This window comes from Chroicocephalus ridibundus, chromosome 6 (genome assembly GCF_963924245.1).
Source record: "Chroicocephalus ridibundus chromosome 6, bChrRid1.1, whole genome shotgun sequence".
Taxonomy (NCBI): Eukaryota; Metazoa; Chordata; class Aves; order Charadriiformes; family Laridae; genus Chroicocephalus; species Chroicocephalus ridibundus.
The window spans coordinates 59,460,853-59,488,715 of record NC_086289.1 but is presented as its reverse complement, the minus strand read 5'-3'; the positions used below and the strand labels follow the sequence as shown (position 1 = coordinate 59,488,715).

Below are 27,863 nucleotides of genomic sequence, written 5' to 3'. Positions count from 1 at the left end.
TGAAATTCAAACAGGTTTAATAGAATAAGACTAGACAATTAACATTGAGAACACTAAAGAACCAGTATTGATCCCGATACCAATAGAAAATGCACAAGGACTATTCCCAGCCCATCCCATCAGCAGAAGCCGTGCTCTCCCAGCAGGGACAGCCAATGTGGGACCCTGCGAGTGCTGCGGCGTCCGGAGGAAGGGAAGGGCTCAGGGCTCCGGCACCGGGGCAAGGAGTGCTCAGGATGGCAGCCAGCAAGGGGGAGAGAACTCTGCAGCAAACTTTCTCGTTTATACTCAATGGTTATAAATACAGAGAGACATCTATATACACAAATACAGAGAGACATCTATATACACACCTGCACAAGCGTCATTACGTATGCAGGCTTCACACTTCCAAACAAATCATAATTTGAAATACGGGTGGTCTGACACTGAGAAGGACACAAGAAATGCACAACTGGAGGGAAGCAGCAGGGAGGATCTTGCCCACAAACATTCCCCGTACCCCTTTCTAGTGTTTAGACGTTAATAAGCTTTGAAGAAATGAGTAGAGAAATCATATTAGCGTAAGCAAATGACTGAAGTCTTCATCCCTTTGACATATTTTTACAACAACCTTTGCTACATTACGTTAAGATGGATGTGGAAGCGGGACACCTGTGATCTGAGAGGAAACAGATGTGTATCTAAACCAGAAAATTAAACAGCTGGCTTAGGTTCATTCATCCCTTTTGGATTTTACAACATTTTCCAGTTTTTAAACATCCACATTTTTGTTTCCAGATCATCATTCGTTGAAACCTCTCTCTTCAATCTCCCCCATTTTACAGGATTATGCCACTTCTTTAGTACTTCCAGCCCCAAAGGAATTCCTGGCACCTCACCTGCTCCGCCTATCGCTAAGACTGGCAATAACCCCTAAAATGTCAAAGCTCTTACCCACCCCCCAAGCCCCAGGAAATCCTCCCGACCTAAAATGTCAAACACCAGGAGCCTGCATCACTCCAAAAGCAGTTTATGCCCCAGCATCCTGACACATACTGAGGGTTCCTACAAGCCACTCCCACAGCTCACTGAAATCACAGAGTTTCTACTACCTCCTTTGGTTGTTCTTCAGACATTTTCTCTGCCTAATTTTTGCTCTTTTGCCAAACTAGGCTCCTGTAAGGAATATGCAATAACAAAAGAAGAAAAAAAAGACTTCTTTACCCTCCCTATATTCAAACTCTGCCGGTAAGCAGATCACGACTGGTGTTTGCTATTAAATAACCATTTTATTCTAACCTTCAATTTGTGACGACGTGTACATTTCCAAAATCACCAGATCCCTTGATCGTTACCAACAGTTCTTCCCCTTCATTGGCCACTACTGCAATTGAGATGGAAGCCCTGAAGTCCAGGCTTGTGGACTGGAACACCTGGAAGGAACAGCTTTTGCCTCTCTCCCCCTGAAGCACACCAGCACCAGACCAGATCACTGCTGGGGGGGCTGCGAATCCACTGGGAGGGAAAGCAGAGCAGCCCCTTCCCATGACAGTTCCCACACTCCACCAAAAAGAAAAAAAAAAAAAAGACAAGAATGTGTTTTGAAAAATGAGACTATCAGACAAGAAGCACGGAAGCCCAGCTTCCTCCCACCACCTCTGCCGCCTGCACTGGCCCTGGGGCTCACTCCGTGCCACCAAGCCGGCAGGAGACTAGTCCAGCAGCAAAAAGCAAAGGATTTTCTGACAGCTTCGGGTACCGACCAGCCCAACAAAAAGTCAGCTCAAGGGCAGCTGATGAAGGAGGAACACAAAGAACGACCTGTCCTTTTGGTGGCATCAAGCTATCAGATTGTTTCGAACCCTCTCAAACTGCTTCCTTAGTTCTTCTGCCACAACTTACTAATAAAAATCAGCATTTTTAAAAATAGATGCCTTAAGTATCTTGTAAGTACATCTATACGTTGAGCATTTCTACTATTCAAGTTACTCTGATTAAAAAAAAAAAAAAACAACCAAAAGACCCGACTACCATATTAAACCATTGCTGACCAGGCACGTACCAAGTAATCACCACCACCATTAACTAATTCACACAACGAGACTCACTACTTTTCCCTTTAACTAGTCTTCTTCCCAGCCCTCCCATGCCTGAATCACATGCACTCCAGTGAGCGCAATTTCAATGAAGGAAAACACAATACAAGCGACTTGGAAAAACGTGGCAGTTATTACAGCATACCGATGGTATCTCAAGTGTGTTCCAGTATTCGAAGTATTAGTAGCACCTAATAACTTAGAGCCTCTTCAGTTAAAAAGAGCTTCCGGAGTTTAATCCCACTGTGGACTATAAACTCTGAGAGAGAATTTGAGCGGGGATTTTCTTTCCCTTCTTTTTTTCACACACCCCTCCCTTTTTAAACTGTGACATAAACCAGTTTCAGTTTGCTTTGCTGCTGAAATAGCAAGTCCCATTACTTGCGAAAGCACCTGGTATTTCTTCTCCATCCCCAATGCTGACACTAGGACTCGTGGCTCCACAGTCCAGTCAAGCCTGCAAAGCAATGCAGCTGGAAATGCAATCGGGGAAAAAAAAATAAATCAGCTGATTTAATTCCCAGATCCGACTGGCTGTCCAAACACTAGTATAAGGGAGAAAGCAGAACACGTTTTCAGGAGCACAATTCTTGTTGGCAGCGTGGACTTGGAGCAGCTCAACAGACAGTCGGAAAGTCATATCCTAGATTCTTTATCCAAACGCTGCTGCTACTCTGCAGAGACTTGAGCGCTTCCCGCTTGAAAAAGTAGAAAAGCCATTGACTCGGTAAAATAGAAGCCTTAAGTAAGCCAAAAATGTCATAAATAACACTAGCAAGAGCATTAGAAAAGCCGCTCCCTCATCTAGTCTGAAATAGCAGGTTGTAGCTCTGTGCTCTTCTCTCTTAACTTTACAAATGCCTACATTGCGTACAACTTGCCTATTTATGACTCACAAAAGTTCAGACATCACTCATTTTAAGCCTTGCTGAAGACTGTCTGCACGGGATTTTATTTTTGTAAATAAAAGTATAGAAAAGGGAAGAAGAGGGAAGCAGGAAGAAGGGGAAAGTACAGACTAGGAAGTAGGGGGGATAGCAATTGCTGTCCTATCACACCCTGCACAGTTACCTTTCCAAAAGACTTTGCTCGAAAGGTCTTCGTGTTTCCACTCCTTCTGATTGGAAATACAGCGCAGGTTATCCTGCCAAACTTTTACTAAAGGTCGGCTGCCGTCTTAAACTGCTTTTCAGTGGACTTGCACAACAGCAATTCAATCAACCTTTTATAAAAAAAACTAACCCACAGAAATCCACCTTGAGCAAGTCAGAACTAAGAGTTCCTCCCCAACAACACAACAGTTGGAAGAACGACGTGAAGACACCAACGGAGAGGGAAGACCGGGGGCGGCACGAGCCTATTCTCTAATCCCTGTCTTTCAGCATTCATTCCCATGCAGCATTTTTAACCTCCCGCAGACCAAGTTTTCCTAACCTCAGCTCCATGGAAGGACAAACACCTGCACTATTAAAGCTTCTTACAGGGCATCTGAAAGAGAAAAGGCCCTACCCAAAGCAAGACACTCCAATTGCCTGCTCAGAATTGTTACGTTCTCTTCAAAATGGATTTTTTGCCACCTCCAGTGAAGGCTAAAACTTCGAACTACTCATCACCTCCACAACTCCTGCTGAGGCTGCGAGAAGTTCAAAAAGTACAGGCTGATGAGGGAAAAAAGCACCCAAACCACAGCGCTGACCCCGGCACTGCACTTCTCCGTAAAAACTAAAGACCTCGAAGGAAAACAAGGCTCATTTCCCAAAGGAAAAACACCCCGACCCCGACCCCGACGCCGCCGCCGGGGCCACGGCGGGCCCTTCCCGCGGCGGCTCCTCCCCTCGGGCCGCGGCGCCGCCCGGAGAGGGGCGGCGGAGGGAGGGATGGAGGGGAGCGCGGGCTGTCCCGGCCGGGCAGCGCACTCAGGCTCCGTGTATTACCCGCTCGCCGTAGTTCTGCTCCCCGCTGTCGCTCATCGTCCCGCCGCTCCCCGCCACCGGCACCGCCGACCCGACCCGACCGTCCCCGGCGCCAGCGCTCTCCGCAGAGGAAGTGACGCCGCCCCGCCGGCGCGCGGGCCCCCGCGCCAGGCCCCGCCTCCCCCGCCGCCGGCCCTGAGGGGAGGCCCCGCCCCGCGGCGGCCCTGGCGGGAGGCCGTGGCGGCTGGCGGCGGGCGCCGGGGGTGGCCCCCTCCTGCCCGGGCTCGGGAGCTGCTGGGGGCCGGGGGGGCGGAACCCGACGAGCGGCGCCTTCAGAGACAGCTCCGGTGCCCGGTGGAGCTGGTCCTGCCCGCCCGAGCGGGGCCAAGGCCAGGATCCTGTCTGTCATGGAAGCAGAGAAGGGGTTGGCTTGGAAGGGACCTTCAAGCCCACCCAGTGCCACCCCCTGCCCTGGGCCGGGACACCTCCCACCAGCCCAGGCTGCTCCCAGCCCCGTCCAACCTGGCCTTGAACCCCTCCAGGGATGGGGCAGCCACAGCTTCTCTGGGCAGCCTGGGCCAGCGTCCCACCACCCTCACAGCCAAGAATTGCTTCCTCACATCTCATCTAAATCTCCCCTCTTCCAGTGAAAAACCCTTCCCCCTCATCCCATGGCTCGTCCCCTCCAAAAGGCCATTTCCTAAGGAGAAGCGAGGCCCAGCTCCCACCCAACTGCTCACCCAGAGCACAGTGTTAACAGGCTGTTGCTCCCCAGGGGCTGCTCTCCGAGAACCTCCTCGGGGCACAAGGACACGAGCCCCGGCTGAAGGGCCAGAGCCCAGGAGGTGACCCTGTAGACAGAGGGGACGGTGGCTGCTACGCCTACCATTTCCCCACCACCTCAGACGCAGAGGCTTTCAGCAGCCACCAGCGCTGCCAAGCGACCAGCAGCAGGGATCCCCTGACGGAGGACGGGGGACAAAATCCTGCTTTTGTACTCAGCAGAGCACAGGGTCAGCCTCAAAACTGCAGCCCCCAGATGGCGAGAACCCAAGGGAAGGGGAAAGGACACTTCAAGCATTCAGCTACTGCGTCCTAGCGGTAATAAACAGCTAAAATCTTCCACGTCCTCCGGGAGCCTGGGAAGATGTAGTATCTCATGGAGGGACAAACCACGACAAATGGCCTTTGCAATAGTTCTTCCTTTGGAGAACCTCCTCTGATTTGGGGACGGATTAAGCTCATCACTTTGAAAGCAGAGAGCGATGTGGCTGCTGACCCGCACCACAGCCAAACCACCGCGTCAGCCGGCCCAGGAGAGCAGACCTTCAGGCGAGGAGCAGCACCGGGAAGGCTGATCCCACCCACGGCGACAGAGGGCATGGCCCCAAAATCACCAGCTTTCCCCCAAAGCTGAGGAGAGGAGAGACCGCATCAGCGGGCAGGAATCACCTCACATGATGGTAACTGCCATTACAGAAACACCACCACACGGTCATTTGTACAAGCGTTCCAACACGGGGCTTCCAAACCACCTCTTGGGCAATTTTTCCTCTACAATGGTCAAGGAAAGACCTGAAATCCCACTCCAGCTCCAGAGTGTAAGCTAGAGCGGGGGAAAAAATGAAAGAAAGGGGGAAACGCCATGTTTAAACTGATCTAGCTGGGTCTGAGCGCAACAGAGCGAGGATCGACACAAGCTCTTCATTGGGCAGACGCCTGGAGGCAGCGCCTGCGGCAGAGCAGCAATAATCTCCTACTTGGCTGTTCCTGGGATTCTCGCTGCTGAACAACGTCCTGGTTGTCCCTTCAGCATTTTGGGACAATCGCTTGGAGGTTCTGGTGCTCTGATACCCAGCCTGGCCAGAGTCGTCTTCCTCCATAGACTGTGAGTGAGCTAAAACCCACATTGATATGTCAACCTTATTTTCAAAGACAGAAAAACCCTAAACCACTCTCATTACCAGATCAAGTTTCATGCCAGTAACCTCTTTAAACAATTTAAATATTTATTTTAATAAAAATAAATAAATACTTCTCTTTTCACATTACAGAACTCCCTGGAGACAGAAATAAAAGAAACCAACCCCGACCACAGAGGTTTCTCTCGCAAATCAAAACATGGTAAATGCTTTCTTCTGATGGTCATCACAAATCCACTTGTAGGCATCAAGTAGATGGTAGATTATTCCAGAAACAGAAGAAAACTCTCTTTGAGGAAACAGCAGTTCAGCACCTTCTTGTTGGGAAGAGAAGGTCAGCTCACACAACTGTTGCCACCACCAGATGAGTCCCATTTGTCCATAACGTGACCACGTGTGCTGTGAGAGAAGTTCCACTCGTGCAATGTCACCACCACCAGATGAGTCCCATTCGTCCAGAACGCGGCCACGTGCGCTGCGAGGTGTGAGCAGCCCTCTCTGCGATGGAAGTTCACAGCATTTGTTCTTAACCATTCCCTTGCCCAGGTGACACCAACCTTTCCAGCTTGCGCTTAAGGTGTGTTAGCTAATTTCAAGGAGAGTTACTGTCTCCAAAATAGGGGCAGGCAGGGGGGGAAATAACAATCTTAACCACTACTACTTAACCTAAAGAGAAAAACTTGTGTGCCTGCTGCTATTTCAAATGAGGTAGTAGAAAAGTAACTAAAAGAAGAGGTAGTCACCCAAAGGTGATGACAGTGTTACTCTGGTAGTGCATGCCTCACAGCAGCTCTTGATGGAGTATTTCCCAGACCATCCTCTCGCGGAAATAAGGCATGTGGATCTGAAAAGAAAAGAAAAATCCATTAAATACACATCATGGCAGAAAGAGACACAAAATACGCAGAAACACCCAGTTACTTCCTTAATATACACTTCCTTTTAAGAACCGCCAACGCTTGCCCTTCCGGTACAACCTGGCTTTCACCCGCACAGCTCCTAAGAGGGTGACATGCCACCAAAACCAGATCTCCTTGACCACACAACAGCTCACAAGCACGTTCATAGAAGAGCATTGCCTTGGAAAAGAACCAGTGTCTTCACTGGTCAAAGGGTGAGACCCATTTCTCCCAAAGATCCCAAGGCCAGATCTCACAAACCCCCTGGCTGCAGTACCTCGCCCAAGAGGAATCTCACTGGGAGCAGACACCTCAGCCGCTGCGTAACTTCCCTGGCTCTTGTCTCTGTGCGAAAGGGGCTGGAGCTGTTTAGAACCTTCACTCACCTGTGTAAAGGTCAGCGGTTTCTCTCTCGAGATGTAATCTGCGTATTTGCAGGTGAAAACGCCGCAGTCGCTTCCGTTTGATTGCTGAGGGATTTCCTAATGAATGCAAAGAAGATGGAGAATTTGCCTCTGTCTTCAAGGAAAAGACTTGGAAGCAGCACCCATTACCAAAAATACCCTAACCAGACACTCCTGAACTTGCACCATCCCCAGTAACCGCTCCCCAACACAAGGAACAGACCCCAGGAACTGCACATCATCCCTCCCCTCGGCTTCCTACGCTCGGATGTTACAAGCCAAATTCCTGGCAGGCTGATAAGGGACAGCAGGCTTCCTCCCTGCAAGGTGTCTGGAGGTTTCTACAGTGTCTTTCTGAAGTGACATCCCTTAAACTGAATCTTTAGGTGCTGCTTTTCACTATTAACTTGGCAAGAAACATCAGCCCAAGCCCTTGCTTTGTCACGTGCCAGGATCTGGGCTGCAAACAAGCAGCCCACGTTCTCTGACAACTGCTAAAGAGACTTGAAATTTGACTTGTGAAATGGGGGCAAAGCCAAATTCACCTTCACGTGGCAGAGCAATTAAAAAAAACCCAAGAAAGTATTCAGCCAGCAAGGAGAGGCACTGCGCAAAGATTTCATCCCAGCACGGTTTCCTGGTCCACTTGCAGCCCCATGTGGTACCAGAAGAAGATGCTTATGGCTGTTCTCTAAAGTCCTGGCCTTATGAGAAAGCGTTAAGAGCTTCGTGACAAGGAGTTCTAGTTCACGTTTCAAGTGCAAGTAGTGTTTGCTTACGTGTGGCTCCATGCTGTGAACAGTCCACTCTGAAACATTCAGCTTCACGTGTCTTTTTTCACGGCTCTCCTCTTGCAGGTATTTGCTGTTGAAAACAAAAGAAAAACCACTCTTCATCGCTGTAATTTAGGCCAAGAAAAAAAGAGCTGCTGAAAGATCACAGGAAGACGAATGGCAGGAGAGTAAAATGTCAGAGGATCCTCACAGCAGCTGGTTTCAGGCATTTGGAGGAAAAATCCAAATCTTAAATTTACAAACACCACGAGAGGCTGCGAGCTAACCATCAGGAATGAGACCGACAATTCCAACAGAGGCTTCCACAAAAGCCTAAGTTCATTGCTTAGCAGAGGCCAAAAAACCCCAAATCCCATGTTGTCAGAGGAAGAACAGAAAAACCAAGCAAGGAACGCTAATGTTGTCAGCCCACCACGTGCCTGAATCCCACACACTGCGTGCGCCTCCGGAAGGACAAATACAAAAGCTTTTGGGCCAGCACCTCTGGCTGAGGAAGTTTCCAGGCCACCAGTTGCTGGAAAAAAGGACTGGATGCAGACCTGTTCTTATAGCCTTTCCCAGGCACCTGCTCTTAACTGTTCAGGACAGCACCGGACTAAACCAACGCTTGGTTTGTCTCTGCGGGGCCGCTCTCCTTGCTCTTGGGCTACAAAGCTGCTGGATTAAGGGTTTGACTACCTCTGCATCAGTGGCAGAGACTTCTAAGGACGCCTGCTTGCACAACAGGAAAACCTGTCCCCGTTACGTTGGAGAGGTGTGCGTGCCAGCTGACGCAGCTGCAAAAGCTGGCTACACGGTATCTGTCTTGAACGAGAATGTCAGAATTACAAAGAGCACCCAGCGGTATCTTCAAACACTTCTGCCCTCAACTTCTTCCCTTTCGTCAATAGCCCCATTTTATTGATCACTAACAAGGTTGGTGCCCGTGTGCCACGGGGCTACCATGTCTTTGTCTGTGCTATAGGGGGAAGGTGGCAGAACCCAGGCATCCAAGACGCTGGGTGGAGGGGACGACGTGAGACCAGGGAAGGAGTCACTGTCAGACAACTCGCAGCAAGCGAATCCAGGATTTCTGGTTTGTTATCTACAAGACATGTGGAAACTTGCCGTCGTGTCACAGGGGCAAAATCCCAAAACGTTCTCCTCATTCACAACACAAAAGCACTGACTGAGCAGTTACTTACAGCAAAGTCTCACAAATCTTGTCCCCTCCTTCTTGCCCCAGGGAGTCAAAGTATTTGACGGTCTTCTTTCTGGTGTCTATGACCTGTTATTCAAAGGTGACTGTTAGACAAAGCACCACCTTGTGCTGCACAAACCTCAATGACTTTTCTTCCCAGCTTTTTCTCCCCAGCCAACTCTAAATAACAAGCCCGTTTGACTCACCGCTAGTGCCCAGTGCAAGCTCAAGTTAATGGGCACGAAGATGATGTCCTTCTGGAAGACATCCACGCGTCGGGTCAGTCTTCTTACTGTCCTGTAGCCCCCAGAAGCTAGTTTTTCATAAAACAAGGAACTAAAAGCGTGGACTGATGGATATCCTGCCTTCTTACTTCTCTCCATCACAAGACCCATGTAGAAATTAATGACCTGTACCACAAAGAGTAAACTGGAGATGTAAAATCAGACGCTAGCTTACCAAACGAAAAATACAGCCACATCTCTTTTCTGGCCACCCTGAAGTACGCAGCTGAGAGAACTCCAGCCTCAGCTGTCAGCTTTTGTTGTGAGAATTTCCCACTTGGTTACAGTTGGTTATCAAACTGCAGTTTGATAAAAACACCTGCCACCCACTCCAAGAACCTGGACTAACTCCTGGAAGCACATAACACAACAAGTAAAGGAACTGCCAGGAACACTGGACCCTTCAGTACCTAAAATAAGAACTGCACAGAGATTTCTAGCCTCTGCAGTGCAGGTCATCAAATAACTTCGAAAAGTACACGCTGAAGGGGTATTTTTAAAGAAATGCTCAATTAGAAGATCCCTGTGCTGCAGCTAGTTTTACCTCATCATTTAGCCAGCAACCGTTCCTTAGGGTGTGGACGTCCTCACGAGTCACCTTTAGGTTGAAGGCACTGCTCATGATCTCCTCTGGCTCACCTTTGCCTAATGCGGCAACGACCTCTCTCTCCATGGCCTGAAATGGACAATTGAATGGGGAAGGACTCGTGCAACAGAGCATCGAGCATGCCAACCTGTGGGCAGCTTTCAACTCAAACACGGCCTGGAAATGAAGCTCAGGTGACAGAGCAACTGCCTTTGCCGGCTTTCGGCTAGGTTAGCAATCGCCCTTTTTGGTTGGTTGGTTGGTTTCAGCATCCTGACTTGCAACTTCAGGGCCCAGGTTTGCCTCAATTTGTTTTCACCAAGGAAGCTGAGATAAAACGCAGGGACGAGCAAACACACAGCAAACGCCTTTCCCATGCGATGCTGCAGCCCTCGCAACGCTGAGGTTTAAGGCAACCGCAGCAGGCATTCTCCATGCCAAGGCAGCTAAGTCAGGAGCCTGAAAGAATGGGAAGGTGGGGGAACTTCAAGGGAGCTGAAGTACCAGCAAAGGGGGAAACCGAGGCAGCTACACTGCAGTCAGGCAATCAGGAGTCCAGGCTGTGCATGCAACTGGTTGTCATTTGCAGGTTTCCATGCAAAGGAAATTCTGCTTAGGGAATGCAAAGCAACCACTGGGTCTGTTAGTATAAAATACTCTGAACTGCAAGAGCATCTTCTTCTCGGTTGAACGTGGGCTAGCAGGATAAGAACACCCCTGGTTTTCCTTGTACTGAGCATCACTCTGCAGACGTTGTAAACTCTGGACTTGCTAGCCCTTTCCAAGTCAATCCTCAAGAGGCAAAAAAGGGGGCGCTCGATCAGACTGCAACTCCCAAGAATAAAAGCGGCCAACATTCAGACAAGCAGGGGAGGCTGTTGTTAAACGTGGACTCCTTTTTGTCCGAGTAACAGAAGACCCACCAACCCTTAGGTTAGCACAACTGAAGGAGTGCGTGGAGCATCAAATGCTTAAATCCTTTCAATCCTTCAAACCAGCTTTAGTGCTGACCTTTGCACTGGGAAGTCACAGCTGCAGACGCTCCCTAACAGCTTAAATGCAAGTTCTTCAGATTTCAAAAAGCCTGAAGAACCACCTATAACAAATGGAGTTCCTTGCAGCTGTTTCACAGCCTTCTCTTTTGTCAAACAGCCTGTCAGCTACGGTACCTCTGTGAGTGGAGTAAAGTCTTTTCCTATTCTTCTCAGCCTTATGACTTTCTTTCCTTTCACGGCAAGGACGGGTGACTTTTTGGCCTGGGCGGGTGCCAGACGTACTTGGCATAACACACCTTCTGCGATCAGAGCTCCACGCTGTTCCTGTGAGACAAAAGGACGTCAAGCTACCAATCCAGCACAGATTTTTTTGCTAGGGGATAGCACAGAAAATCTTGCTCATGTCTAAAACTGGAAGGGCTTTTGTACACACATCTAACCAGCCAACTCCAAAGTCACTTTTTATCGAGGACTGCATTCCAACTGCGCACCCATGTAGTGCTGCACTCAAAACTAAACGGAGGCAAGAGAGGCAGGAAGTTAGTTTGCCTTGGAGTAGCGTTAAGAACCCCAGAAAAGCCTCTGCAGGTAGGTATCAGGTTGAGATGGAGATTAATAGCTCTGATTTCCAGGACTAAAATTTTATTTTGATCTCAATCCTGACCAGAGACGAAAGTCAAAGAGACGTACTTCCTATCTCACAAAAAAAGACACCACTAAAGATACCACAGTCCAGCTCTGCAGGTCAACCAAGCCCGTGCAGTAAAGACTCTGAGGCTGCACCCAACACATCAAAGGGGAAGAAGAAAAATAGTATAGGGTAGTGCGCTCATCATAGTCCAGAAACAAAATGAACGGCAGCGGGAAACCCTTTGTGATCGTGCTACTCAACAAATCATGCTCCCGCTTCCCTTGGGAAAAACGACCTGGACGAATACAGATATTGTTGAGGAAGTAATGAAAGGGAGGAGCGCAAAAATTTCTCATCACAACCAGATACATTTTCCTAAAACATGAAATCATGAATAACACAAGCTTACCCCTGCAACTGCAACAGCTTGTTTCACCTCTCCGTCCTGTTCCAGAGATTGTTCTGCTGGTGGGGAGCCCCTGCGAGGAGCAGGAGAGAGAAAGAGAGAGAGCAGTGAGCTGTGGACCTGTACTGTCCCACGGAATTCTCAAGAATTCACCTTCTGGACAAGAAATGCTTTTTCAAGGCTCCTGCTGACTACAGCCTCGGTCGCACCCCTGTGACAACATCGTCTCCGCTTCCAGCACGATTCTTTCGGAGCAGCGAGACTGGCATAGAAGGAAGCGCTGGGAGCTTTGTACATTTCTTCCCATCTCCCTGTGCAAGACTCCTTTGGTTTCTCTTGATCAGTTTCATTATTTGGAAAACAGGGAAGCAACCAGCACTTCCTCTGTCAAGTGCTCTGGGATCTACTGGGGATAAATGCTGCGTGCTAGGGCTTATACTGCAAGGTATAACATGAACACCCGCAACTCTACCTGCAGCCACATACAGTTAGCTTACGGGAACTAAGACCAGCACAGGGAACTAAAAATGGGACACCTACAGGATATTTACTTGCCTTCTGTAGGCTAGTCAAGAGAGTGACTGTCCCCATTTGGAGAGGATTACCAGTAAAACCACGCAAACTCTGAAGAGCAAACACATACACAGACAGTAACCTTGTCTGTCTATACGTGCCTTCCTCAAAACCAAGAATTTGCCTTGTCACCAAAGACACCCTTTTTCAGGAGGGAGACCTACAACAGACTCTCACAGTATTCTCCACTTTCAGTCCAGCAGGGGAAGAGCAGGTATTCACAAGCTTCATCAAATGACTTCACTGAGTAGTTAAATCCACAAAAAAAGGCAAGAAAATGTTCCTTTCACTTGAACCCGTCATACTCTATCCGTTCCTTTATTTCCTTCTCTCCCCTCGAGCTTAGGTGAACCACGGACAATTTAAGCACACAACAGTGCCGCACGGCTAAAGAGAGCGATAGGCTTTAAAGCGGGGAGAAGAACAGGCACGGAAAGAGACACGCGCACAGAGCCAAAAGAAACAAGAACCGTGATGAAAAGAGACTCTACCTGGTCACAACATCTCCCTGAGACAGCTCTGGGCAGCAAACACCTACCAATTTGATACCTGCACAGAAAAGCAGTAGCATTAAAAAAATAAGTCAACTTTCGATTGCCATCAGATGTACGTAGCTCTCCATTTCTGAGGGATAAATTGAAAAAAAATATATTTAAATGACGACTGTACGGTTAGGAAGTTTGAACTCTGGCAAGCAGTGTGAACTTTGAATATCATGTGGGAGTGTATAGGAAATGCCCTATTTTCATTTGAAGTCTACCTACAAACTGGAACGGATTTGAATCATGGGGATACTCACCAGTCCTCAGAGTTGCATATGGATAAACCTCTCCTCCTCCTTTTGTTTCTTCCGGGTCAGTCATCACAGGTTCCTTGGAATAGGCTTCAACCCTTGGGTGCAGCAAAAACACCAGAGGAGAATCACAATTTTTATACACAGGGCGTTTGTTATCAGTACACACCAATTCACATATAAAGGTTTACAACCTTTAGATCATAGAATCATAGAATCATAGGGTTGGAAGGGGCCTCTGGAGATCATCTAGTCCAACCCCCCTGCCAGAGCAGGGTCACCTAGAGCAGGTTACACAGGAACACGTCCAGGTGGGTTTTGAATGTCTCCAGAGTTGGAGACTCCACCACCTCTCTGGGCAGCCTGTTCCAGTGCTCTGCCACCCTCAGGGTAAAGAAGTTCCTCCTCATGTTTAGGTGGAACTTCCTATGTTCCAGTTTGTGCCCATTGCCTCTTGTCCTGTCCCCGGGCACCACTGAAAAGAGCCTCGCCCCATCGTCCTGACACCCACCCTTTAAGTATTTATAAGCGTTGATAAGATCACCCCTCAGACGTCTTTTTTCCAGACTGAAAAGACCCAAATCCCTCAGCCTTTCCTCATAAGAGAGGTGTTCCAGTCCCCTAATCATCTTTGTAGCCCTCTGCTGCACCCTTTCCAGCAGTTCCCCGTCCCTCTTGAACCGGGGAGCCCAGAACTGGACACAGTACTCCAGGTGCGGCCTCACCAAGGCAGAGTAGAGGGGGAGGATGACCTCCCTTGACCTGCTGGCCACGCTCTTCTTGATGCGCCCCAGGATGCCATTGGCCTTCTTGGCCACAAGGGCACATTGCTGACTCATGGTCATCCTGTTGTCCACCAGGACTCCCAGGTCTCTTTCCACAGAGCTGCTCTCCAGCAGGTCAGCACCCAACCTGTACTGGTGCATGGGGTTGTTCCTCCCCAGGTGCAGCACCCTACACTTGCCCTTGTTGAACTTCATAAGGTTTCTCTCTGCCCAGATCTCCAACCTGTCCAGGTCTCTCTGTATGGCGGCACAGCCTTCCGGTGTGTCAGCCACCCCACCCAGCTTGGTGTCATCAGCAAACTTGCTGAGGGTGCACTCTATCCCCTCATCCAGGTCATTGATGAATATGTTGAACAGGACTGGACCCAGTACTGACCCCTGGGGAACACCACTCGTCACTGGTCTCCAACTAGACTCTGTGCCCCTAATCACAACCCTCTGAGCTCTATCTTTCAACCAGTTTTCTATCCACCCCACTGTCCATTCATCTAACCCACACTTCCTAAGCTTCCCTATGAGGATGCTGTGGGAGACCGTGTCAAACGCCTTGCTTAAGTCAAGGTAGACCACATCTACCGCCCTCCCCTCATCTATCCATCTAGTCATGCCATCGTAGAAGGCTATCAGGTTAGTCAGACATGATTTCCCCTTGGTGAATCCATGCTGAGTACTTCTGATAGCTTTCCTTTCCTCCACGTGCCTTGAGATGACACCCAGAACGAGCTGTTCCATCAGTAGAAAGTACAGAGAAGTCAAAGCAAAAATCAGAATAACTGCCTTGAAGATACACTGCTGTTTGTCACCTCAGCCTCTTCTCAAGTTCTACACTTCCTCTTACCACAGACCTTTAATCTTTATCTAATCTCCTGTGGCTATGAAGTATCTGGATTTAAAGAAAAAGCTTAAAATCGGCTGGGGGAGAAAAAAACCAAAAAAGCAGCTGGAGACCTCCCTTAGTACAGCAGCCTGAGGGAGTTCCAGGCTACCTTGGAGGAATATTGCTCTGTGGACACAAATACAAATGTTAGGCAATACGGAGGAAGTTCAACAACAAAAGTGAAAGGCAATAAACCTTTCGGAGAAGAACTCCAAGAAAATGGAAGGATTTTTACCTCAGACGCGGAATTGTCTTGTCACAAAGGGACAGTGAGCGTAAGGCATCAGTAACTACAAAAAGAAATTGAAGGGTTTTATGAGTTTACAGTCAAGAGCTTCACAAAAGAAAACTTCTCATTTTCTCTCCTACATCATAATATTATTTGTGTTATGTCACTTGAGGAGAGTTTCAGAGTTTCATACTGGCAACTACAGAAACTTGTGCACACAAGGGATTGCCAGCCAAAACCCGAAATAAAAAAGGGTTATCAGGACCTACTACCCAAAATCAGCTTTTCAAACAACTGACTTCTGGCAAGCCAACAGTGGACATATCAGAACTGAAGGACTGCAGCCAAGGCAGCTCGTCTACTGAGACGACAAGATCAACGCCTGGCTCCACTCCAGAGGCAATGCAAGGATGCAGGCAGGAATCAGAGCTCACACTCAAGTATTCCCAGACGCTGCCTAGTATTGTGCCTGCAATAAGCCCTACAGAACTCTAGGGCTCCAGCTGTACGGTGCACAAGGGCGGGTGAAAAAGAAACGAGTTCATAACTCCATGTCAGCCTTACCAATCCGTAGTGTTCCTCCTTCTTCCATACACCATCTTGGTCTTTTAGCTGGAGGCCCAGAAAAGATGGACTGCAAACAAAAAAAAGGAAAACAATGAGAGTAAAACATGAATTCCATGTGAATGCCAGCAAACAGAAACTTCCTGAAATTTAGTCAACTCTGGTATGACTTGGGGACCATGATTTGCCCGCTCAGACTGCAGAAGAATGCCAATCTACAGGAATGCTCCCCTGGAATGGTGGATTATGAACCTATCAGAAGGAGGTTTATCCAGAGGAAGTACGCAGTTTTTCTTGCAAAGTAGTGTATTTTGATTCCTTAACTACAAGCTTGAGAAAGAGAGAAACAACAGTTTACAAACACAGGACAACCATAAACTGGGATGATGGGAAAGTATCTGGAAGGCAACAAACGCTTTGCTCCTTCCTCGGCCGCAAGTGCCAGAGCAGAGGACACAGAGCTGAGGAAGGCAAACCCAGCACACACGAGCTGCCTGCTAAAAATGGAAAAGAACCACCTACTGCTGCACAGGCTCAGAGCAGGCCCAACTTCAGGAAGAGGAGGAGAGACGCTTGCTCTTTCATCTTCCACAGATTCGCCCTATTTTCCCAACCCTTGCTAACCTCTTCCCCAGACTCTCTGCTCGCAGCATCGTCGCTCACTGATGCTCTTGGGCGTTTCGTTGCCTTACGTTGTAACTTTCCCACAGTGGCAACTTGTTCAGGTTTCTCTCCATCCTTGGAGTTGTCATAATCTAAAAAAGCAAAGACAGGCCATATAAGAACATGATAGGAAAGGAGATTAGGATTTCTATTGGCACCAAAGCCCCTCCTCTTAGTCCCAGCTAAAGCAGCGTAACCCATTCCATGTTACGCGCCCTTCTGCCAACAGCACTTGGTGGCAATTTTTGTATGAGTTGCCTCACTGAGCAGCCCCTCAGAGCCACAGCTCAAAGACTAACCCACCCGTGAGTCTGCCGGCCAGATCTGCAAAAAAACCCTGCTTTCGGGAACATTCCCTGTTTCCGGAGAAACAGCACAGGGTGCAATTTATCCTCCTCCCACCTCCACACATGCATGCAGTTTGTCAGGTGTATGTGTTTATTACGTATACATCCACACGCATGCAGTTTATTACCTACAGTAGTAGATAAGCTAATGCTTATCTCCTTTGCCCACCAGCTTCACCACTCATGCCCATCGTTGTTCATCTTTCTATCACGGAAAAACCTCAAGGGGCAGCAATAACAACCACCCTGTTCTTTAGATTGCCTTCAAGAGACTCACACAAGGGAGCTTTGCTATTTTCCTGCATATCTCGGAGACCATTGTTAGAAAACTTATTTTCAGCAGGACAGCTTCTCAAGCCGTCTAACACACTTTCGCTTGACTTTCATCCTAATTGCTTCGCCTGTCACTCCCAGTGAACTCTTAGCAAAACTGGGTCTCCTGGTCAGGCCGTGACACGACAGCCTGCAGCGCCCACAAAGGCGCATTCTTCACTTTGGGATTGTGCTCTGCACAGCAGCTGTGAACTACTGCTTGTGCAACGAGTGGCTCCTTCCAGAAGACCTTCGCTTTTCCCATTCACCGGGGAACATGAGACGCTCAGCAGAGCCTCCTGGAGCAAGTTGCTCCCAGAGGGAGCAACCACACTCCCCAAAACATGGCACGTGTTCCCAGATGTTCCCTCTCCTTGGAGAGACACATGCGACAGGCACGCAGATGGCTCAGCCATCTGTCACTGGGAGCTCTGGGGCACCTGCAATGCTTAACGTCTGGGAAGGCATCCCCCTGTCTTCCACCCCACATACCTGCCACATCCCCATGCCATGCCTCTCCACCACCCAAGATATCCCTACATGCATACAGACTGTTCCCTGCTCCTTCAACACTCCTACTCCAAGTCTCCTCCCCTTTTCTTTCTTTTCAAACCCCTACACTGTGCAGAGGGAAAGCGAGTCGGGGGGAACGTCTGGAACCCACACTCATCTCAGCATCACGAGTGAACAACTCTGGCCGCGGGCACAGGGCGACCCGACAGCGGCGGGACCAATGGCCAGCCACACAAGGCAAGAGCCGGGCCGGGAGGAGGGGTGCCAGGGTGGGAGAGGGCGGCGCATGGCACCTGGGAGCCCACGCCGAGCCCTGCCGCCCCGCAGGGGGGGCTCTGGGCGGGCAGAGGGGACAAGCCCAACCCAGGAGCGTGGCGGGGACCCCAGGGCAAGACACCACACTGCGCCCCAGCCTGCAGAGCAGCTAATGGTTCAAGCCCCTCAGGCCGAGGCGATGGGGCCGAGGCTCCTGCCACCCCCAAACAGGCCCCGGGGGGGTCCCACAAAGGCCCCAGAGCCGGGGCAGGCCACGGGGGACAGGGTTTGGCAATGGGACGGGGCGATGGGAGGGGGAGAGGCCCGTGGGTGGCCCGCAGGCGGGCAGGGCGGCTCGCTGACCTCGGGGGTGGCCTCTTGGACTGCGACGAGGCCTTTGGGCGGCGCGGGGCGGTGGGCAACGGTGGCGAGGACGACGCCAAGGGCCCCCAGCAGCCGTTCGTACATAGGCCCCGCGCCGGCCTGCTGCGGAAGTAACTACAAAAAGAAATTGAAGGGTTTTATGAGTTTACAGTCAAGAGCTTCACAAAAGAAAACTTCTCATTTTCTCTCCTACATCATAATATTATTTGTGTTATGTCACTTGAGGAGAGTTTCAGAGTTTCATACTGGCAACTACAGAAACTTGTGCACACAAGGGATTGCCAGCCAAAACCCGAAATAAAAAAGGGTTATCAGGACCTACTACCCAAAATCAGCTTTTCAAACAACTGACTTCTGGCAAGCCAACAGTGGACATATCAGAACTGAAGGACTGCAGCCAAGGCAGCTCGTCTACTGAGACGACAAGATCAACGCCTGGCTCCACTCCAGAGGCAATGCAAGGATGCAGGCAGGAAACAGAGCTCACACTCAAGTATTCCCAGACGCTGCCTAGTATTGTGCCTGCAATAAGCCCTACAGAACTCTAGGGCTCCAGCTGTACGGTGCACAAGGGCGGGTGAAAAAGAAACGAGTTCATAACTCCATGTCAGCCTTACCAATCCGTAGCGTTCCTCCTTCTTCCATAGACCATCTTGGTCTTTTAGCTGGAGGCTCAGAAAAGGTGGACTACAAACAAAAAAAAGGAAAACAACGAGAGTAAAACGTGAATTCCATGTGAATGCCAGCAAACAGAAACTTCCTGAAATTTAGTCAACTCTGGTATGACTTGGGGACCATGATTTGCCCGCTCAGACTGCAGAAGAATGCCAATCTTTGCAGGATCTCTGACGAGTACACTTTAGTTTTTTAATACAGGCTCTCATACCTGCAGTGATTAAAACAATATAAGCTTGTCACGCAGTTATCACTAGTCCAAAGTGTGGTAGTTTAGCCCTTCAAAAACATATTTTGAACAAATAAGAGAGAATGACTCTCTCACGAACAAATAATTACAGCACGACGGCTTCTTATTCCTCTTATCCTATAGGGCAATAAGAAAAATAGCACTACTACTTGAACCAAACTAGGAAGTCAAGCAGCTCATGACTCATTTTGACAGAGTCCCAGTCCTACAGCCATCCTCCCCTGGAACGGTGGATTAGGAACCTATCAGAAGGAGGTTTATCCAGAGGAAGTACGCAGTTTTTCTTGCAAAGTTGTGTATTTTGATTCCTTAACTACAAGCTTGAGAAAGAGAGTAACAACAGTTTACAAGCACAGGACAACCATAAACTGGGATGACGGGAAAGTATCTGGAAGGCAACAAACGCTTTGCTCCTTCCTCGGCCGCAAGTGCCAGAGCAGAGGACGCAGAGCTGAGGAAGGCAAACCCAGCACACACGAGCTGCCTGCTAGAAATGGAAAAGAACCACCTACTGCTGCACAGGCTCAGAGCAGGCCCAACTTCAGGACGCTTCAGGGAGAGCCGCTTGCTCTTTCATCTTCCACAGATTCGCCCTATTTTCCCAACCCTTGCTAACCTCTTCCCCAGACTCTCTGCTCGCAGCATCGTTGCTCACTGATACTCTCCGTCGTTTAGTTGCCTTGGTTTGCAACTTGCCCACAGTGGCAACTTCTCCAGGTTTCTCTCCATTCTTGGAGTTGTCATAATCTAAAAAGGCAAAGACAGGCCATATAAGAACATGATAGGAAAGGAGATTAGGATTTCTATTGGCACCAAAGCCCCTCCTCTTAGTCCCAGCTAAAGCAGCGTAACCCATTCCATGTTACGCGCCTTTCTGCCAACAGCACTTGGTGGCAATTTTTGTATTAGTTGCCTCACTGAGCAGCCCCTCAGAGCCACAGCTCAAAGACTAACCCACCCGTGAGTCTGCCAGCCAGATCTGCAAAAAAACCCTGCTTTGGGGAACATTCCCTGTTTCTGGAGAAGCAGCACAGGGTGCAATTCATCCTCCTCCCCCCTCCACACATGCATGCAGTTTATTACGTGTACGTGGTTATTACAAAAGTAATAAACTAAAATAGAAAAAGTAGAAAAGTAAAAAGAAGTACAAAAGCCAGAGTTTTCTAAGGCAGATGAAACCGAAGAAAAATCAGGCCTATTAAAGACTTCTGTAACGTCCAATACCTGTTCTTCTCTTTTTTGCTGGAGGCTCATCGGGATCCTCCGCAGGTGTACAAATGCTGAGGAAAGAACACACAGAAGAGTGGTTTGAAACTTCCTGAAGCTTCTACCAGGCTCACTTCCCTTCACAGGACCCAAACTTCCAAAGTTACTTTTCATAGCCCAAAGGTTTCCCCCTCCGAGCACCCCTGCGATCATCTCAGGCACACACACCCACCCTGAGCACACCGCTGAGCATCCCCCATCAACCCCCCACAACCTCTCCCAGGCAACGGACCGCTCACACACAGCTCATTATCCCACTACACCCTATTAGGCCTCTTTTCCTCATTCTCCTAATGCTTCCTAACATTTTACATCTGTTCCTATCACCAAAAACTTGCAGAAGTTACGATGCCAAGTCTTCCTCTTTCCTCAAGGAAAGCCGCATACCAGCCACTACTAAGCCTTCCAAGTTCCTCAGTCACTACACGGAGTTGCAAAGAAAAGACTAAGTAGGACAGGAAACAAAAGGTGGGAAAGCAACTCATGCAGACACCCACTGCAATAACTTACTGCTAAAGCAGTGCTCGGGAACTCGTTCTTCAAAGGATTCTTAGCTGCACCCTTTCTTATTAAGCGTATGTCCAAATATTCTATCACTTGATAACAACGATAAAATCCAGTACACATTTTTACTTTGGGAATGGAGCACAAAGGTTGCTCCTAGTTGGTTTTTTCCTCTATTTGCCCCACAAAATGCCATGACAGACGCCAAGGATTCTTTGAAGAATTCTTCCGTCTTTCTTACACAAAATCATTCCTTTTCAACTGTTAGGCCCCCAAAACCTGCTGCTATCACCACTTATGGACTATCTTATCTTCTCTCTGTATCAGGAGCACAAAAAGGAACCGATATCCTCAGCGGCACCTTTCATACAATACCAAGAATATTTGCTTTTACTATGCTGTTAAAGTCAGGCAGAAAATATCGGGGAGGGAGGTCTGAAAGGCAAATACACTATAATAAAAATGCAACCTTACTCAGCATATTTGACATGGCAGAAGGCAAAACTAAGGAACCCAAAATATTGGTATCCTCCTGCTCGACTTCAGCAAGAGCTAGCTCATTCTGGGCTGCTTTTCAGTGAAAGCTTTCCAGCCTCATTCTTCTGCAGGGATCGGCACAATCCAGCCTCCTCAAGGCTACTTCCTCAGAGAAGCACGGTTTAAACGCCTGACTGCGGTTCATAACCACAGTTTGTGAACACAAGTGCCTCTTTCTCCACCTTTACCAGAGCACCCAACACCTGTGACAGCCTTGTCTTCTCCTTTTGCACTTTAACAGACACTTGGAGGGCTAGAATTACTTGGATCACAAGAAAAGATGAATTCTCTCTTGCCAGTTCAGAAATAAACGTGGAAACCTTTGCTGTTCTGAAGTGGGCATGGCCAGGGAACGTGCATGGACAAAAGGGAAGGAAAAAATCAATCTAAGCCTAGCTACCTCTGTCTCCCATGGGAATACACAACCCCGGGAGGAGGTTAAACTCTGTCATTGCAACTGGGGTTTTGCCAAGGACCCGCCAGAAACAGGGAAGCGCACAGAGTGTTGAGTAGTATTTGAAACATGACGAAAAAACGGGCCAGAACATAAAAGCAACTTGAGACCGCTCTCCAGGGAGAGACGCATTCATGTCCTTCTCCACGCTCTACAGGAGACAGCACCTATTTACGCCCAGCATTTGACTTGCCTCCTTAGCAAGGACAGGAAAGAAAGAAGGTATTAGGAAAACTCAACAACTCTGTAGGCTCCCACAGAAGCTCAGGCCCTCCTCTTTTCAAAACCTCCTCCCCCACCAGTGTTGAGGGCACTTCATTAAGATTTATAATTCGAATTTGTAAAAAATTCAAGTTTTCACAGGGTAACCCCCCATCCCAAAAAATCGCAGACTGCGCCGCAGCAGTGCAGTACGAGAGTAGCTAACGCTTATCTCCTTTGCCCACCACCTTCACCACTCATGCCCGTAATTGTTCATCTTTCTCTCATGGAAAAGCCTCAAGGGGCCGAGCCCAGCCCAGGAGCGTGGCGGGGACCCCGGGGCAGGACACCACACTGCGCCCCAGCCCGCAGAGCGGCTAACGAAAGGGAGGGGAGGGACGGGGAGGCGGCGCCATCTTGGCGCTGCCTGAGGGAGGCGGGAGCGGCCGCCCAGCCCTCCGCCGCCTCCTCCCCGCTGGGGCTGGGCCGGTGCCTGCCCGCCCCCTCCGTCCAGGCGAGGAGCTTTCCCTCCCAGAAAGCCCCGAGCCGGGCCCTGGACGTCCGTGGGGCCCTGCTAAGCCCTCCCTGGCGGGCCTGGGCCCGTTTCCCTTTAGGTTAGAGGCCCCGCAGAGGGCGGGTTGGAGGCCGCAGGGGCCCAACCGAGGCCGGAGGGACCTCGCGGGGGACCCACAGAGGCCCGGGGGGCCCGTCGGAGGCCGGAGGATCCCCTGGAGGACCCAGAGGCTGGAGAAGCCGTTCCGCCTCCCGCAGGACGGGGACGGGCCACAGCGCCCGGCGACGCTGGCTCTTGCGCGCCCGCTACTGCCTCCTGTGCTCTGCGGCGGTGAGGGAATGGCATTGCCGGGCTTACCCAGCCCTGGCCTCACGGCCCAAGCGGCGCTTTGTGCCGCTCCGCTGGGGAGCTGCAGGCGCTGCGTGCGGTTCCGCCATGGCTCCGCTGCAACTAGGGACGCGGACGCTGCGTTCGACCCTGGTGACCGACTGTGATGTAGCGGCGGCCAAGGGCCCGCTGCAGGGAGCCCGGCTAAAGCGGCCGCTGTGGGGCTGGCGAGTGCTGAGCTGGCTCCTGGTGGCCCGGGCTGGCTCTCGGGGGCCATCCCCTGCCCTGCCCCGCTGTTAAGGGGTGGGGGGTTTAATAGGGTTCTTCCTAGTGGTTTATCAGGTGTTGCCTCTGGGGTGGAAATGTGCCCGTGCTGCTGCAGCCACGTCCTGGAGAGCCTTTTCCACATGAGGAATGAAAATGAAGGGTTAAGTGCAAGAGGAGCAAAGGGGGCAGATGAAAGGGCTCAGGGCAGGAATGGCCCTTTGGGACAGCCCTTGTCACAGGAGGTCCCCCTGGCTTTTGACGCCTGCAGGGAGTCTTAAGTGGTGGTGGGCTGTGGTTTAATGACAACGACCTTGCTCATTACTTTAGGACCTTAATTGCCGCTCCACTTTATGCTTCAGGGCTCTGGCCCAGGAAGATGCCTGAGCGCTGGAGGCAGGAGTGGCCATGGCAGAGGCGCTGCAGGCAGGCTGCAGGCAGGGTGGGCGGTGGAAGCAGCCCGGCAGAGGGCAGGGCAGCCCCCCGCAGGGCCTGCGACTTGGAGATGCCTCTTCAGTCGGCTTCTGCCTCCCTCTCCTCTCCCCATCCCGCCGGTGTTAGCTGAATCCTGCAGCCGAGAGCTGGAGGGGGCGCAGGGCATTTGAGTTCCTGGGTGAGGAAAGACGCGAGGTTTTTCTCGGTTTCTCTCTGTGAAGCCAAAACTCACCTGCAACACTCCCGTTTCTGTCCACGGTGGAGAAAAGTGTGAAAGCAGCTTCATAGAACTGGATGCTGAAGCAGCATATTTCAAATTAGTGGCATAACAGTGGCCAGATTAGTGGCCATCACCACCTCTTTGTGGACCCAGAAGGACTAGGAGTGCCGGGCAGGGGTCCCTCAGCTTCCCGCCACCATTGCCATGGCAGGGGCTTGCATGGAGGTGGCACATCAGCTCAGCGAAGCCCCGCTGCAGCGTCTGCTCCACATCTGGTCTGGGCTGGGAGGATGGCTTTGGGGGAGGCGTGCGGAGACCCTGCTCTGTCCTCCCGGTGTCACCAGAGAGGTGCCCAGCACTCCTGGAGATGGGCTCTGCTCCCTCCCCTGCCGCGTGGTGCATATATATCCATATATACACACACCGGCACAAGTGTCATTACATGTGCAGGCTTCACACTTCCAAACAAATCCTCATTTTCCACCGACCGAAAATGCAATTCTGTGTCACACGCTCAGACACTGTTCTCAAATAATACCCCCTCTACTCTGTTATTTACTTGTAATCTTCTTTGGTAATGACAGACCCTCATTAGCATTGGAGACTTTTTTTTAATCAGTATAAAGCTTAACTTCAGTCCCGTTGCCTAAATGCTTGGTTTGACCACACCAGAAGGTTTTCTTTCTTTCAAGAGATTAAAGAACATTTCAAGTTCAGCAGCAGCAGAATTCTATTTTTTCCTAAAACCAAACAGTTCTAAATTTTCTGTCAATTCTGATCAAGAACGCTCAGCCATGACACCGCAGTACCGGATTTTTTTCAAAAATAACCTGCTTTACCTTTGTAGCATCTCTTGAACCTGAATATTCAGCCTAATGGGCATTCCAGATTAAGCATTCCGAAATTCATTTGCTAAACCAACATGGGATCGTGCTTAAACCACTTCCAAACAACTTCAAGTTGAACTATTTACAATTGCCTCCCATCCAACACTGTGGGGACGGGGTGGGACACAACTCGCAGGATGAAGCAGATTTTCAGTGAATTCCAGGAGCAAGAGAATCAAGGCCATATTCTTCTCCGTCAAAATATTGGAGGAGGTGTCCTAAACTATGGCCACCTCACATATTAACCCTGCAAAGGGCAGTGCAAATCCTGAGAACTCATTTAGGTTACAAACAACAAATTTAACCTCAACGCGTTATTCCCTTCCAAAGGAAACAATCCACAGACATGAGTTCTGAGTTAATGTATTAATAGCGCTGTAAGCAGCCTTCAACTCTTTGTAAAAGAGTTAGACAACGCCAGATTAAAGAAGGGCCAAACCCCAAACTAAGGCTGTTCTTCCTTTGGGGAAAAAGACTTCTGTTCATAAAACTTCACCCTCTTGGCGGGATCAGGCAAGACAGAAGGAACCTTGTCGAAATACGGGTGGTCTGATACCGAGAAGGACACCAGAAATGCACAACTGGAGGGAAGCAGCAGGGAGGATCTTGCCCACAAACATACCCCGTACCCCTTTCTAGTGTTTAGAAGTTAATCAGCTCTGAAGAAATCAGCAGAGAAATTCCATGAGCATAAGCAAATGACTGACGTCTTCATCTATTTGCTATATTTTTAGAACAATCTTTGCTCTGTTACGTTAAGATGGATGTGGAAGCGGGACACCTGTGATCTGAGAAGAGAGAGATGTGTATCTAAACCAGAAAATTAAACAGCTGGCTTAGATCCATTCCGCTCTTTTGGACTTTACAACGTTGTCCAGTTTTTAAACACCCACGTTTTTGTTTCCAGATCATCATTCTTTGAAACCTCCCTCTTCAATCTCCCCCATTTTACAGGATTATGCCACTTCTTTAGTACTTCCAGCCTCCAAGGAACTCCTGGCACCTCACCTGCTCCAGATATTCCTGAGACTGGTAATAACCCCTACAATGGCAAAGCTCTTACCCCCCACAAAGTCCCAGGAAATCCTCCCTGGCTAAAATGTCAAACACCAGGAGCCTGCATCCCTCCAAAAGCAGTTTACGCCCCAGCATCCTGACACATATTGAGGGTTCGTACAAGCCTCTCCCACAGCTCACCCAAATTCCACAGTCTCTACTCGCTCATTCTGTTGTTCTTCAGGCATTTTCTCTTCCTAATCCTTGCTCTCTTGCCAAACCAGGCTCCTGGAATGAATGCGGAAGAAAAAAGAAGAAAACCCAAACTTCTTTATCCTCCCTCTATTCCAACTCTGCTGGTAAGCAGATCAGGACTGGTGTTAGTATTAAATAACCATTTTGTTCTGACCTTGAATTTGTGACGTGTCCATTTTACAAATCTCCAGCTGCCTTGATGGTTACCAACAGTTCTTCCCCTTCATTGGGCATTGCTGGCATCGAGGTGGAAGCCCTGAAGTCCAGGCTTGTGTGTTTCCAAATCATTCTCTCCATCCTTGAAGCATATTGAAAACAACGGGGAATGCTGTAGGGATGACATTTCTGAGCACGTTCATCAAGGTGCGTTACAGTCCTCTGCTCCACAGGCAGGGAATGCCAGGGCAGCAGCATTATTTGGGGGGCAGCAGACAGAAAAGGGTTCCGTGGACAGAAGCAGCCGTAAGGTATGGAAGTGAGGACCGCGTGTTCTTTGCGCTTCCGAGATCCAGGTTTTCCTCACGGGGATCCAAGTTACAGGTTTCACTTCCTTAGTGGAAGATACCGGCAAATAAAGCGATTGAAGTATATTTTAAATCCTAAATTCCTATAAAATGATGTATTTCCACGTGTTTTCTTAAGGAAAGCTGCTGCCCGACATTACACATCATCAAATCTACGATAACATTTACGCAAGGTGTAATTGCGCTCACCTCACACTCCTTCCACCTCCCTGCTACTCAATTTAGCAACCGATCCAACAGAGAAGGAACAGCTTTTGCCTCTCTCCCCCTGAAGCACGCCAGCACCAGACCAGATCACTGCTGGGGGGGCTGCGAATCCACTGGGAGGGAAAGCAGAGCAGCCCCTTCCCATGACAGTTCCCACACTCCACCAAAAAGAAAAAAAAAAAAAAAGACAAGAATGTGTTTTGAAAAATGAGACTATCAGACAAGAAGCACGGATGCCCAGCTTCCTCCCACCACCTCTGCCGCTTGCACTGGCCCTGGGGCTCACTCCGTGCCACCAAGCCGGCAGGAGACTAGTCCAGCAGCAAAAAGCAAAGGATTTTCTGACAGCTTTGGGTACCGACCAGCCCAACAAAAAGTCAGATCAAGGGCAGCTGATGAAGGAGGAACACAAAGAACGACCTGTCCTTTTGGTGGCATCAAGCTATCAGATTGTTTCGAACCTTCTCAAACTGCTTCCTTAGTTCTTATCCACAACTTCCAATTTTTTTTAAGTCCCATTACTTGCGAAAGCACCTGGTATTTCTTCTCCATCCCCAATGCTGACATTAGGACTCGTGGCTCCACAATCCAGTCAAGCCTGCAAAGCAATGCAGCTGGAAACGCAATCGGGGAAAAAAAAATAAATCAGCTGATTTAATTCCCAGATCCGACTGGCTGTCCAAACACTAGTATAAGGGAGAAAGCAGAACACGTTTTCAGGAGCACAATTCTTGTTGGCAGCGTGGACTTGGAGCAGCTCAACAGACAGTCGGAAAGTCATATCCTAGATTCTTTATCCAAACGCTGCTGCTACTCTGCAGACTTGAGCGCTTCCCGCTTTAAAAAGTAGAAAAGCCATTGACTCGGTAAAATAGAAGCCTTAAGTAAGCCAAAAATGTCATAAATAACACTAGCAAGAGCATTAGAAAAGCCGCTCCCTCATCTAGTCTGAAATAGCAG

At 49.5% G+C, this 27,863-nt stretch overlaps 1 protein-coding gene and 1 long non-coding RNA gene across 2 annotated transcripts; both read right to left on the bottom strand.

Annotated features, from left to right (window-relative positions):
- On the bottom strand, positions 1-26,010 carry LOC134517420 (uncharacterized). The gene is made up of 2 exons (XR_010071624.1): positions 25,847-26,010; positions 1-798 (listed from the first exon to the last, which is right to left on the bottom strand). It is a non-coding gene; the product is annotated as an uncharacterized LOC134517420 (long non-coding RNA).
- LOC134517109 (sentrin-specific protease 2-like) lies at positions 6,695-20,692 on the bottom strand. The gene is made up of 12 exons (XM_063338275.1): positions 20,653-20,692; positions 19,968-20,059; positions 18,367-18,501; positions 13,204-13,214; positions 12,096-12,165; positions 11,230-11,379; positions 10,019-10,150; positions 9,397-9,600; positions 9,195-9,277; positions 7,996-8,080; positions 7,199-7,294; positions 6,695-6,757 (listed from the first exon to the last, which is right to left on the bottom strand). The coding sequence occupies exons 1-12, from the start codon at positions 20,690-20,692 to the stop codon at positions 6,695-6,697; spliced, it is 1,161 nt and encodes a 386-aa protein (XP_063194345.1).
- Positions 26,011-27,863: the final 1,853 nt, after the last annotated feature.

Coding starts and splice junctions, on each gene's coding strand:
- LOC134517109 (XM_063338275.1), bottom strand. CDS start 20,692: ATGAAAAGTAACTTTGGAAGTTTGGGTCCTGTGAAGGGAA. Junction 8,081..9,194: donor AAGATTTGTGAGACTTTGCT/GTAAGTAACTGC, acceptor TGTTTTCAACAG/CAAATACCTGCAAGAGGAGA. Junction 6,758..7,198: donor AACCGCTGACCTTTACACAG/GTGAGTGAAGGT, acceptor TTTTCTTTTCAG/ATCCACATGCCTTATTTCCG.